General features: G+C 32.9%; 1 protein-coding gene across 1 annotated transcript; it reads left to right on the plus strand.

Annotated features, from left to right (window-relative positions):
- The first annotated feature begins 827 nt into the window (after window positions 1-827).
- Window positions 828-5,409, plus strand: tnfa (tumor necrosis factor a (TNF superfamily, member 2)). The gene is given in 4 exon segments (NM_212859.2): window positions 828-1,101; window positions 1,214-1,241; window positions 1,346-1,417; window positions 4,742-5,409. Coding segments are annotated over 4 exon segments (705 nt in total). The 5' UTR covers window positions 828-924; the 3' UTR covers window positions 5,170-5,409.
- Window positions 5,410-15,171: the final 9,762 nt, after the last annotated feature.

Raw genomic sequence — 15,171 nt, forward strand, 5'->3', positions numbered from 1 at the left:
GACTAAACTTCTAACGTCAATCAATATTATTGTAATATATCCAGCCTGATCTCACAAGGAAACATAAGTATTTTACGTTTTGTCAGTTTAGTGGCTAATTCGTACGAATTCTTCCGAGTTCAGTCATATGAAAATGTACAATTTTAAAAAGGAGGCATGGCACCCAACCCCACTCCTAACCCTAACCGTCATTAGGTGAGGAGCAAATCGTACTAAATTGTACAAATTAGATCGTAAGAATTCATACGAATAAGCCAATAAATCAAAAAGTTACAAATTGCAGTCAGATTATGTTGAATATAACTGGTCAATATGCTGTTTTTTCTACAAAACAAACCATGGTTGTTCAATGACTTGCTTAATTTAACCTTATTAAGCCATTAAACTTTAAACTGAATATTAATATCTAGTGAAATATTCTGTACTGTCATTATATAATTATTTAAAATAACATCAGTAGTTTAGGTCTTATTTTGTGTATTTTATTATGTAAACAAATCATATACCTGAATATACCTGAAAGTCTTTGTTGTATATAAATCATTATTACAATGAATGATATTTAAGTGGGGGTCTTCTGGTGACACATTTTCCGTGGCACATTCCTATGAGTGGGAAAAATATAATTCAAGCACAATTTGTATATTAGATATTTCATGGATCTATAAATATCACGACGAAAATGTCACCACCACAAACAAATATACTTACAGGTTTGTTATTATCTGTATGTGTATGCATGTGGGTGTGTGTGTTATATGACATCACTGGAGTTTCCCCTTCCTCTTCAGATCTTTAAAAAGAAAGAAGAAGCAGTTATTCTGAACATTACACTGATAGAACAACCCAGCAAACTCGATTTGACTTAACAAGACCTTATCAAAAGCATTTACACTTGTAGAATCTTTAAGACATACAGCAATTATGAAGCTTGAGAGTCGGGCGTTTTTGGATGTTGAAGAAGGAGAGTTGCCTTTACCGCTGGTGATAGTGTCCAGGAGGAAAGCTGGATCTTCAAAGTCGGGTGTATGGAGGGTGTTTGGGATCATTTTGGCTGTGGGCCTTTGTGCCGCTGCTGCCGTCTGCTTCACGCTCCATAAGGTGAAAATCCTGCCCCGTACATATTACAAAAATCTGTTATTGGTGTTTTAAACATGCAATTGCAGCTACATATTATCAGTTGCATAATCAATGTCTCTGTTTCTCTCTCTAGACCCAGGGCAATCAACAAGATGGAAGTGGTGAGTTTCAAATCTTCTTTGTCAGAGTTAAATCAGGTTATTTTGTTTTTTGTGAAACTCAGTCATCACACATGAATCATTTTTTCATGTCTTTGTCTTATCAGTGCTGAGACTCACATTGAGAGATCGCATTTCACAAGGCAATTTCACTTCCAAGGCTGCCATCCATTTAACAGGTGAGTGAGATTTTGAACCGCCACAGTAAACCAGCAGAAAATGACTGAAAAGCAACTTAATTATTTAATGTTCAATCCACTAAAATTTGTAAAACAGATTAAGTTAACTTAATTGATTTGTGTTGGGACAACATTGTGTGGAACCCAACATTTTTTTACAATGTGGGCAAAATATGGACAAACCGGACCATTAAAAAAAGTGGGTTTGGGTTTGTCGATATCTGAGCCAAATTTGGGTTGAATCAATTCTGCATTTTTTTGTGTGTAAAAGGATTGCAATTCTTCACTCCTAATGTCACAAATGTTTTAGTTAATGTTTTACTCCTAATTTTTTTTTTTTAAATCCCATAATTTGTAATATATCAGCCTCTACAAAATGGTTGATATGTCGGTTTATGGTAAAAGTACTGGAATTAATACGTATACTAAGAAAACTCTGAAAATATGAAGTGTAATACCAATTTATTTAAAATCATAATCAAAATAAAACATTTTTGAACAGTAAATAATCTTAATGTTTTTGAAGAATGCCATAAAATATTTAAGATTCTTATTTAACATGTTTTCTTGATATTTTTATAAAACCAAAATCAAGTGAATTAGTGCAACAGGATTATGGTTTTCTTTTTCTTTTTTTTTGTAAACCAACAATGCTGTGTGTGTAAAACATTATTTAAAACAGTCATTCTTTAAAAAGACTTTAACAATCATTATTTAAAACAGCCAAAATATGGTCAACCATTTGGCAGAGCAGGCAGTTAAAGGCATAAGAAAAAAAGTGCTCTAATTCCTTGGCACTGGCTTCATTCAGACTAGACAGTTTTAACCCCAATTTGGGTAGAATATGGACAAACTCAACTGTTGAGTTATGGTATGAATAAACATATGTTTAACAAATGATGCCAGGAGTTGGGTTTGTCCACATTTTACTAAAATTTCACTTGTAACAGCCCTAATTTTACAGTAATAAAAATGTTTTATTTGTTTTTTTGTGTTTTACAGTATTTCCTACTATATATTTCCTATAATAATTTTAGTCATATTTTGTTATTGTTGATAAACTAAAAACTTATAAGGTCAATCAATATTGTTTTAATACATCAAGTAAATATAACTTATTTTTTCAGTTGGCTACAAAACAAACCACTGTTGCACTGTCATCATGGCAAAGACAAAATAAATGATTAGAAATGTAGTTTTTAATACTTTTAGTCTCTCTTTTAAACAAATTTGGAAGTCACAAGAGAACTAATAATTATGTTTTCGACTTTATTAGAGTACCATTTTAAATGTTTTTTAATGATTAGTCAAATAAGTCTTAGAAAAAAACACATTCGACAAAACGAGTTTGTCAAACTGGACACGAGGTAAGAGCAAGCCTGAGGATTTATAGAAACATCAGGTATCAGTTGGCTGCTGCTAAACATTTTATAAATACAAGAATTTCCCCTCATTTATCTTATTGTGCTACAAGCTGGTCCCACATGAACATCACAACATTAACACCATTGTAAATTATCTACAAACAAACTGTAAAACATTTAGCTAAAACGCCAAGGAGCTGTCATTATTGTTACTGTTTTGAACAACATAAATTACTAACATTTAACAATGTCTTATTTTATGCCGATGTGTGTTTCATGTATAAAGTATTAAATGATCTTGCACCACCACCTCTCAAACAATGTGTTATTGTCTGCAAGGACAATAAGACAGACTAGATCATCAGTTAGAGGTGATTGTTCTGTTAAACTCAAGTGAACTCAAGTTTTTGGGCAATTAGTCTTTTTCATTCAGAGCAGTAGAATGATGGAGTAAAATACCTGCGCATATCAGAGAGAAACCCTTTTAATCATTTTAAAACTGTGCATAAAATTTGGCTTAAAGAACATCAAATATGCAACCACTGATTGGATTTGTTTGACTATGATGAATGTATTGTACTGTAAGTGTATATCGTACTGCCTTTAATTTAAAATATGTTAAACTTGTTACAACTTCCTTCCCAGGGACAACAGATATATAAATTAGCTTTATACTGTAGATAACTCTGGCACAACATGTCATCTTGTACATTGTCCCTGTATAAATAAATAAAAATATAAAATAAAATAAATGAATTATATATCTCTGCCACTCTTTAGCTTTTTTCAACCCAATTTGGTGCATGTCATGAAAAAAACCATAACCTTAATTTACCTGCATGGTTTCAGCACAGTGCTCTGTAACGATTGGTTGATCGTTTTAAATTTAAAACAACAAATCAGTTCAAAAATACAGAAATATTCCATACACAGCTGAAGTCAGAATTATTAGCCCCCCTCCTTATTTCCCCCAGTTTCTGTTTAACGGAGAGAAGATTTTTTTTAAACACATTTTTAAACATAATAGTTTTAAAAACTCATTTCTAATAACTGATTTATTTTATCTTTGCCATAATGACAGTAAATAATATTTTACTAGATATTTTTCAGTACACTTCTAAACAGCTTAAAGCGACATTTAAAGGATTAGCTAGGTTAATTAGGTTAACTAGGCAGGTAATTAGGCAAGTTATTAATCATTTTTTTAAAATTATTATTATTATTAAAAACTGCTTTTATTAAAGCCAAAATAAAACAAATAAGACTTTCTGCAGAAGAAAAAAGATCAGACATATACTGTGAAAATTTCCTTGTTCTGTTAAACATAATTTGGAAAATATTTAAAAAAGAAAAAAATTATAATTAGAGAGGGGGCTAATAATTCTGACTTCAACTGTATATCCATTTTGAGTTTTGAAAATTGGTTTGTGTCTTTGACAGAATGCCTAAACGGTTTTCAAAATGTTTTTGCTTATGAGTATAATGATTTTTAAAACTGCTACTAGTTTTTAAATTATTTTTGCCTATCAAACTATTCACCATATTCTTTGCGTATTAGCTGGCGAAGCCATTTACATTTTTTGTGGGGTCGAGACCTCCTGCCTCATTCACTTCCATTCATTTTTAGACATTATTAACAACTTGTTATGCTGTTTGATGTTGCACACTGACAGTTTCTTATATTATTCTAATTTGTCTTTATTGTCATGCAAACACTTGTTTGTAATGCAAGTAGTTTGACAATTTTCTGCGGTTTATTATTCCTAGTAATTTCTCCCACATGCAGCTAAATCGAATGTTCTAACATAATTGCAAAAATGAGCGCACTTCCTCATTGAAGAAATAAGGCCAATCTGAAAAATAATTGTAGAATTTAAGTAAATTACCAAGTAAAATCTGCATTCTGAGGCAAAACCTGTTGAGAATCACTGACTTAGACCATGTTTTTTGTTTATCCTAGGTGGATACAACTCTGAATCAAAGACCTTAGACTGGAGAGATGACCAGGACCAGGCCTTTTCTTCAGGTGGCTTGAAATTAGTAAACAGGGAGATTATCATTCCCGATGATGGCATTTATTTTGTCTACAGCCAGGTGTCTTTGCACATCAGCTGCACGTCTGAACTGACTGAGGAACAAGTGCTTATGAGCCATGCAGTGATGCGCTTTTCTGAATCCTACGGAGGCAAAAAGCCACTTTTCAGTGCAATCCGCTCAATCTGCACGCAGGAGCCTGAATCTGAAAATCTGTGGTACAACACTATTTACCTCGGCGCTGCCTTCCATTTACGAGAAGGAGACAGACTGGGCACAGACACGACCACAGCACTTCTACCGATGGTTGAAAATGATAACGGAAAGACCTTCTTTGGGGTGTTTGGTTTGTGAACGAAAGTGAGGAAAATGTTTTATTTTAAAACAGAAAGAACCAATGACCTCTATCATACACTCTTGGCAATGTGCCGCCAACACATCTGTACATTGCTGACTGTTGTTCAGAGACTATTATGCTATTATGTGCAACTGGCTTTAAACTTGCTTTATTTTATTGTTATTTGTGTTGGTATTTATAACTATTTATTAATTATTTATTTGTTGAATAAATTAAAATATACTTAAAAATCTGAAGAAACATTTTGTGCTTTATAATGTTTTATTTAAAAACTTTCCAAAAAGGGGGTGCACACGGGCACACACACACACACACACACACACACACACACACACACACACACACACACACACACATATATATATATATATATATATATATATATATATATATATATATATATATATATATATATATAGTTGAAGTCAGAATTATTATTATCAATAATTAATATAAAATAAAAGGCAGTGCAATAAATACCAGACTGCTATTCTGAAAAACGCTAAACACATGCAGGCATTTCTTCTTTCTCTCTGCCAACACAACACACATTGATATGCGAGTCCCATCTCACACTCAGTACGCTAAAATTATATGGTATAAATACAGCACTACAACATACAAAAGAGAGAGATCGACTTAAGTCATTTACCTGTTTAATAATGATTTGATCAGCTGTAGTTTGAAATTATGCTGGTTTTCTCTTAGGGCTTATTATGCCGTCTCTGTCGCCATTTTGTGGATGAACCGTCTTTGCTCAGGCTAATGTCTGCCGATGCGCTGTCTCTAAGAAATTATAAACATTTAAAATCGACACTATCCTTATAAGCAATCTGAACAACTACATTCTACATTTATGTTGCCTAAAAGCTGCAATATTTGTCAAACTGTAGAGTGTCCTCTGCTTGTTGCTGTATGTGGGCATGTATGTGAGTAATACACAATTTACTATAGCTTTAACAATCTCCAGTATGTCTTCCTTTGTTTTGAATAGGAGAATGTAAATGATGACAGAATTTTCATTTTTGTGTGAACTATCACTTTAAGTTCCCTTTTCCAAAGAAACTCACACCACCTTGGCTTTTTGTTCTGTAAATCTGACTGAAAGCCATATAGGGACATTATCAAAAATACTTTTTTTTTTTTTAGATAAGAAAGTCCCTCAAGAGCCGACTGAGCCCACTGTTGGAAACATGTATCACTCACACCTGAGGGAAAATCTAGATTATTACAAACTGGAGTATGAACCAATGTTTAAGCATGACTTACCTTCAGTGAATCCCACTGTCCAGCCTTGACAGAACTTCAAGTAATACAAGCTATTCTAGTCATTTTCAATTTGTAAAAAGTCATTAGTTACTTTACTTAAAAAAGGAATTTCAACAAATTGCCTTAACAGTTGACTTAAAGTTGACTTTACTTTAAAAAATAGTGAACCCATGATTACTTGTATCTGTTGTTATCTTAACTGTTAATCAAATTGTAATAATCAAGCACATATTGAATTTACAGTGACTTTTTGAGAAAGGGCTAATTTTGAAGAGCGACCTGTGATTGAAAGGACAATACAGCAACCCATAATGAAGTATTCTGAAATTCAAGTATTTCATTTATTTACATAAATGGGCAAAAGGCCACCCTTATTTTCTGGTAGGTGCAAAATTATAATCTGAAGGTCCTTTACTATACATAATAACTGAACCATTTGAATCAGAAAGTAGGATAATCAGAATATAATATCTAATTATCTTGCATTTCTAAAGAGCAATGTGCCCAATGCAGCCATGAGCAGTTTCCACCGACTGCGGTTTCAGTGATGGGGAAAGTCCCCTTCGTGCACTGTGTCAAGTTTCAGGAAACACTCAGGTAGAATAACCATTTTTGTGGTTACTTCAGGTCTGTGGATGTAATTATAACCAACCTTGGTTGAGGAGCAGAAAGATCAGTGGGTAACACTTCATAGAGGCTTTCATTACTCATTCTCCATCTATGTCCATTTAATGTTTTAATAAGCACTACTATTGTTTGCTCATGTGGTTATGTGGAATATATATATATATATATATATATATATATATATATATATATATATATATATATATATATATATATATATATATATATATATATATATATATATATTTTTTTTTAATAGCCTCATTTAAAAACTCCCATAGACTTAAACAATTTGACCATTTTTGAATGCATTCAGCTGATCTTTGGGTCTGAAATGAGCACTTTAGCTTAGCATGAATCATTCTCTTAGAAAAAAAAAAATCATGTTTGCTGTTTGTTCAAACTATTTAAAAAGTAGTTAATAAGTTAAGTCAAATAAGTTAAAACAACATAATTCTTGAGGGTTTTTGTGATAAAAAAATTGTTTTATGTTTAATCCACTTAAATTTATAAAAACTAATAAGTTAACTACATTTTTTTCATGTTGTCCCAACACAAATTGATTGTATAGGACTCAACGTTTTTTTTTTTTTTTTTTTTTAGAGTGTTTAATCGGATAAGACCATTAGCATCTTGCTCTAAAAAAAAAGAGTTTTGACTATTGAAGAGCTTGACTGTTCTGTACCTACATCATGTACTAAGACCAATAGCAAATGAAAAATGGCTATTTCCAGAGCCAACATGGCTAGGAACTTTATTACACAGTGCTGTTACTTAGTTACCAAGCTGGAGACTATTTACAGGAGCTATGTAATATCATTCATATTAAAAAAAGAGCAACTGTTATTTTCGGTCGATCTTAGTATACCGTTTAACAAAAGTTGTAAAGCAGAAGCTTTAACCCCCCCCGTGTCTCAGCAGGGTGTTTCTAGTTTGAAAAAAGTCAGGAAAGTGGGTGAATTCAGCTTTGTTTAAATGTAATTATCACGTGGCGAAAGAGAGAAGGGTTTGCATGAAATGGGGAGTTTCAGTATGTGCACGTGCTGATTTTCACAGCAGCAACCCAAACACAGATACAGAGAAGATAGACAGTGATAGACAGGGGATCTGAGAGCTGTGTGGAAGTGGAGGATTTTCAGTCCATAATATTATATTATCACTGTAAACTTAGAAACTAAATCATTTTGAGTAGGGTATGTCTTTAAAAACTGAAAGAGTACTGCACACGATACTAACTAACTTTGCCATCTGAATAAACATAAACAAATAACATTATTACACACACTTACCAAATCTGTAGAGACAGGACAATCAACACAAACTGGAACCGTGTATTTTTTCAAAAGAAGACGAGTGGAAAATTCGAATTTCACCATTTCCAGATTCGAAAAACTCTCAGGTAAAAATTTTCCTTACAAACGTATTTTGTTGCATATTAGCAGATCACTGTAATCCAACTGCTTGGGTCCACATACAGGCTGTGCTCTCATAGCAGGGACATGGAAACAAAACCTTTGTTGAGGCTCATTTATAAATGATGACTCTGATGGTCTCATCGCTGTGAACGCAAAAAACAACCAATTTTTACTCTTTATTGAAATATATGTGTCCTAATAGTGTTTTTAGCAACATGGGACATATATAGGACTGTCAACATCTCAAATAATGCATTTTAGTGTTTTGTGACCATTTAAAAAAAGTTCTGCCATACTGTATGCAGAGATCAGCTGAATGGATGTAGAAATGGAAAAAACTCAAATATTTAAGTTTAGGGGAGCTGAACCTGCGTTTCCAAAAAAAGTGGAGTGTCCCTTTAATGAAACTTCAGCAGTGAAGCCTGTGGGTTTCCAAAGGGCTGCCAATGGATGTTTTTGAAACTCAATTCTGGGGAAAATCTCTTGCTTGAGGCAATCAGCCATGATGTGTATATTCTGAAAGTGGCAATTCTCTGAAATGCTTATAATCTGAGATCAAATATGAGCTGGAGTTCATGTTTTTATAGTTCTAAGTAAATTACTGTTACTGGTATCAGTAATGCTTATAATATGCTTTCATGAAAAACATTCTTGAAAAATCAATCACTGTCAGCCGGAAGCAAAAATGCTGCTTTTTAACCAAAAGCTTCTATTCCCAGGACATTTTCTCAGACAAGGGGTGCATTTTCTAAACAACAATGCAACCCACAGCTGGTTATATATTGATTTTGTTTCTTATTTATTTATATCTAGTATGAGTTATACAAGTCGTAATAATCAATTAGCTTGTTTGCTTGCCTTGAGCTATTTTTTTCCCTCCATATTTAATTGAAAAAGGACATTTCTTTGCTTTTACCAATATTATTGAGAAACAAAACCCAAAACCACTTGCTATAACATTTCGCCTAAATCTTATATACAAATCAAACATATGGCATATAATGACATGTAAAATATATGTAGATTTTCATTTATTTGTCTATAAATTAACCTGTTTGTTTGGAAATCATATTTTTGACATTATACACAGTACAGGCCTACCTCTTAAATGTAAATTAAAACCATTAACACGTGTTTTTTCCTCAAGCTTCGAAATATAAACTTTTACCCTTGTAAATCACCATTCTGAATGTCTAAATGTTTTCAGAGTGCACCAAGAAGCACAATTTTCAGTCTAAAGATTATTAAACGGAACTTTATCAAAACAGTTAGGCAACTGTTTAAACCTATTAAACAACTGAACTGTTCTCCAGCAACTTCATTGGCTATACCGGTTGGGTCACATATTGATTTTAAGACTCTGATTTTAATTTATAAAGCAGTCCATAGGCTAGCTCCTGGTTACATCTGTAATCTTGTGACACTTTAATCTTGCTTGCAGTCTTCGCTCTGCTTCGGGTCTTATTCTCTTCCAGCCATGCTCCAGACTTAACACCGTGGGTGGTATAGGGCTTTTTCATACCGTGTGCTACACATTGCCATTAGCAATATAATTTCTCTGGACTGTTTTAAGAAGTTAATTAAGACTCATCTCTTTAGTATTATTTTTAATGTTTGATCTATTGTTTTCTTACTTATTGTTATACTTTCCTACTTATTGTGTTCACTGTTTTATTGGTTTTTTGCCTTGTAGTGCTTTGAGCTTGAGAAAAGGGCATTACAAATAAAATGTACTACTACTACTACTACTACTACTACTACTACTACTACTACTACTACTATTATTATTATTATTAAAATAACTCTAAATTAGCAAATTACATAAAGTGTGAGCAAGACAACTTTAAGTTTTCAGAACCATTCAGAGTAAATGGTGGTGTTGCGCAGAACAGAACACAGCCAGGACCTCAGCTCTTAGCTCTCAGAGGTTTGCAGAGGTTTACAATTCCTTTAAGTTATTCCAAAACAAACTGATTAAGGTAAGTTAGATGTCTTTACAAATTTAAGTGGATTGAACATAAAATAATTAAGTTGTCCCCCCAAAAACCTTGGGAATTGTGTTGATTCAGCTCATTTTAAATAAGTAGTTTCAACAAGAAGCAAACAAGTATTATTTTTAAATGTGTTTGCGTTTGTTTTTAATGATGGAACTTGCAATATTAGTTGGCTAACTATAGTTTTTGGAAAAGCATCCAATGATAAGTAGCAACTTTTAATGTTAATCTAGTTATTTTTAATATTTTATACATTTAAAAACAGAGGAATGTTGCAAGACTGTTGTAGAAACAGTGTTGAACCCTACTGTTGTAGGGTTGTATATTTCTTACAAGAGTATTCAGACCCCGTAAATGTTTCACTCTTTGTCATATTGCAGCCATTTGCTAAATTCATTTAAGTAAATTTTTTCCTCAATGCACACGCAGCACCCCATATTGACAGAAAAACACAGATTTGTTGACATTTTTGCAGATTTATAAAAAAATAAATACAAAAACATCACATGGTCCTTATTATTCATACCTTTGCTCAGTATTTAGTAGAAGCACCCTTTGGATTGAATATCGTGTCTTTTTGGGAAAGATGCAACAAGTTTTTTACACCTGGATTTGTAGATTCTCCTTGCAGATCCTCTCCAGTTCTGTCAGGTTGGATGGTAAACATTTGAGGACAGCCATTTTTAGTCTCTCTAGAGATGCTCAATTGGGTTTAAATCAGGGCTCTGGCTTTATTATTCTTTTATAAACGTTTAACATGTGCTAATAGAAACAAAACATATAGAATTGTACAATAATAAAATAAAATTAACATTTACAATAAAATGTATATAAATAAATACTTGAACATACAATATAAATGGTAAATTAATAGCAGGTGATATAAGATACAAGTTAAATGATTGATGAAATGAAATGATGATGATTAATTTCAGCTTCCTTCAGAAATCCTATAAAGAGATTCCATGTTTTGAAAAAAATCTTTTCCAGTTTTCTCTTAACTTTATGCATTAATTTTTCCAATGCTAAACAATAAGACAATTGTTGCAACAATTGTTTAAATAAAAATTGTTTAAACAAGCTAAAATTAAGGTTTTGCATGTAATAAACAGAAGATCAACAATTTCTTATCTGAAGATAAGAATCTATCTATTTATCTGAAGTAAAAGAGCTTATACACCGAGGTTTGATTTTAAAAAGTGTACTATTTGGTGGCAAGGTGGCTCAGTGGTTAGCACTGTCACCTCACAGCAAGAAGGTCCTGGCTGGGCCAGTTGGCATTTCTATGTGGAGTTTGCATGTTCTCCCCGTGTTTTTGTGGGTTTCCTCCAGGTGCTTTGGTTTACCTCACAGTCCAAAGATGCAGTAGAGGTGAATTGGATGAACCAAATTTGCTGTAGTGTATAGGTGTTTCCCAGTACTGGGTTGTGGCTGGAAGGGCATCTGCTGTGTAAAACATACGCCAAAATAGTTGGCGGTTCATTCTGCTGTGGTGACCCTTGATAAATGAAGGACTAAGCGGAAGAAAATTGAATGAATGAAGAGTAATATTCACAAATCATTGAAAATTCTCAGCCCCAGACAGTCTACGTTTGATTTATCTATCCATAAAAAGGTCAAAGTGTGTGTTCAGTGAACTTTTTTCCAGGGATATTGGACCAAGCACTTTCGGTATAGCTGAGATTTTAAGGTCAGTGTTCAAACTTTCAGCACTGAGAAACAGAACACACTTGACAGTTGCAGAAGCTCCGCTCTCCTCTGTTCACCTTTCCTCATTTTTGTAATACCATCTGTGAGTATTTTTCCTATTCACTCTCCATAGGGACTCTTTCAAGAGTTTTTAAAGCCATGAACCAAAACAGCAAGCTAAAGAGTAAATGTTAAAATAATACATATTTCAATTATTTTACAGTTGTATAAAAAACTCACAAATGTAAAGGTATTGTTAACCCAAAAATGTAAATTCTATTATAATTAGTTCACTTGTTCAAAACCTCTAAGTTTTTCTTTTTCTGTTAAACGCAAAAGAAGATATTTTGAAAAATTCTGGTAGCAGGAACCCATCGATGTCCAAGAGAAAATTACTATAGAAGTTGAAGGGTGTTGCAACAAGCAGTTTCCAAAATATTTTCTTTTGTGTTCAAAAGATGAAACAACCGCTAATAACGGTCTCTTTAACAGCTTTTAAGGTAAAAAAAAATAAATAAATAAACAAAACAACAATCTCATCAAGCATTAAAAACAATGTTAAAATATAAAATCCCTCGTGGATATTATGTAGATTGTGTATGTAGAAACATCATTTATCACATGTTTTAACATCCTGGTGGGCCTATACAATATTGCATAATCTCAGCATTTTGCATGTTGCATTAACCAAAATATACTGTACATCACTGACACAATTTTCAAAGTGCTTTCAACCATTTCCTACCCAAAATAATGTATGTAATAAGGATTAGAGGTTAAAAAACCCAAAACATTTTAAATCACCCCTGTGAGAGAGGATGTGGAGAAAAACAAGAGATTCTTAGTGCGTTCCAGTGAATTATTCATGAGCTTATTCATTAAATCAAGAGAGCAGACCAGAAAAGTGCGGAGTCTGTTTTCTTTTTTGTATTGTTACAATAAGGAAAGAGTTCTAGCTACAGATACTATTCTGATATTGGCACAGAAATAGGATTTAAATTCAAATGTACAGGCTGCGTAGACTCAAAAAATATTTCGCTGCTTGTTCAAACTACTTATTTAAAATGAATTGAATCAACACGGTTTTTGAGTTTTTTGAGGGGCAACTTAATTTTTTTATGTTCAATCCACTTAAATTTGTAAACACAGTTAAATAAACGTAATCGATTTGTGACTACATGAAGGAATTGTGGAACCCAGCATTTTTTACAGTGTAGGCATGGGCCAGTATAAGATTCTGACGAATGATAACTTTGGAGAAAAATGTCAGGGTTTCATGGTTATTGTGATTACAGCTCTAAAATATATTCTTTTTAAATGTCTGAGTTAAAAAAACAACTTTTTCAATTTTTTCGCTTCATATAATTCAATGTATCATTAGGAGCCACGGTATTACAAGTTTTCTGCAAATTTAAGACTTTTTAAGACCATTATGAATGAAATTTCAGATTATAAATGGCTAAACTCTAAGGATGTTTACTTGCTTCTTTACGAAAAAAAAAAAAAAGATTTACTTGAACATAAATAATGTGTCAAAACAAGCAAGCCAAACATGCTTTTCTTTGACAAGCTTTAAAAACTAAACCTTTTCAGGTCAGTGTCCTCCCCACATATTGCCACCTTAGAACTATAAGGTTCTATCTGACATTTTTGTCAAAAGTGAGTTATTCACACATTCTTATTAAATGACACTTTATTTACATTATAGGATGTTGTTGTTTACATTTTAAGACTTTTTATTTGATAAAACAAATGTTACACACATACTGTTTGCTATGGAATGCAAGAACTTAAAAGTTCAATATCTCAAAATTATTCAGATCGCAGATAGAACCTTATAATTCCAAGGTGACAAGGTGGTTCATTAACACATGGAGAACTTACAAACGTTACTGTGAGGAACCATAATGTTAAATAGAGTTGTAGATAGATTTTTGTTAAATGTTTTTTTTAAGATGTATTGGTGGTGAAAATAAAGACCTGTTCAAAATGATTTAAGATCTACAAGTGAATATTTCAGCGATTTTAAGTCTTTTTAAGGCCTAAAATTTTGTTTATTACATTTTAGGCATTTTAAGAACCCGCGAAAACCCTGTTTTAATTCAGATTAACCTTTTATGTGTCTTTTTTGACTATAAAGATATTGGTGACCTTTGATTTACAAACCACCAAGCACCACAATTTCAATTAATACCTACTTCACTTTTCAAAAGAAAAAGAGGGTGACTAAATGTCCCTGTGATGCTCCAGGGACAGAGGAATCTTCGCTGTCCAGCGTTCTCCACCCTTCAGCACCTAGACTGCAACTCTGCACAAGACGTTTGGTCATAGGGGAAATGGTCGTGCCTAACTGAGCCTGGTTTCTCTCTAGGTTTTTTAATTTTTAATTTTCGCTAATTGGTGAAGTTTTTTCCTCGCTGCTGTCGCCACTGGCCTACAGGATTCGGGAACTGTAGGGCTGCGCATCAATGGATTTGCTCCTCAGTGTTTGGACTCTCAGTAGTGATTTTTAACCACACTGAACTGAGCTAAACTGAACTTAAACTCTGAAAATTGAACTGTTTTAATTTACTATAATATTCTATGTGAAGCTGCTTTGACACAATCTACAATGTAAAAGTGCAATAGAAATAAAGGTGAATTTTATTTAATTAAATTATAATTAAAAAAAATATATTTTAAGATGAACTATCCTGTTAAAAATAGTTACATCTTAAAGAGCATGATGCAAAGTGTTAAGCTCATGCAGCAGATCCTTGTTATTTGGAATGACTCGTCCTTTTTAAATGCAACAGACTAACTCAGAAAGAAATGGATAAAGCACAGAAAAAGCATTAAAAGAGGCTCTAAATGAATTTAAATAAGTCTCCTTTTCACCACCTTAAGATGTCATATCATAAGCTTCTATTATGTCTGTGTTCTCATATTCACACAGTCAGAGAAAAGAAGGTGGCTGAAGTGCTTGAAAATAATGAACCGGCGAAGCCTCACACTGTACCGGAGG

Source organism: Danio rerio, chromosome 19 (genome assembly GCF_052040795.2).
Source record: "Danio rerio strain M-AB ecotype USA chromosome 19, GRCz13ab, whole genome shotgun sequence".
Lineage (NCBI taxonomy): Eukaryota > Metazoa > Chordata > Actinopteri > Cypriniformes > Danionidae > Danio > Danio rerio.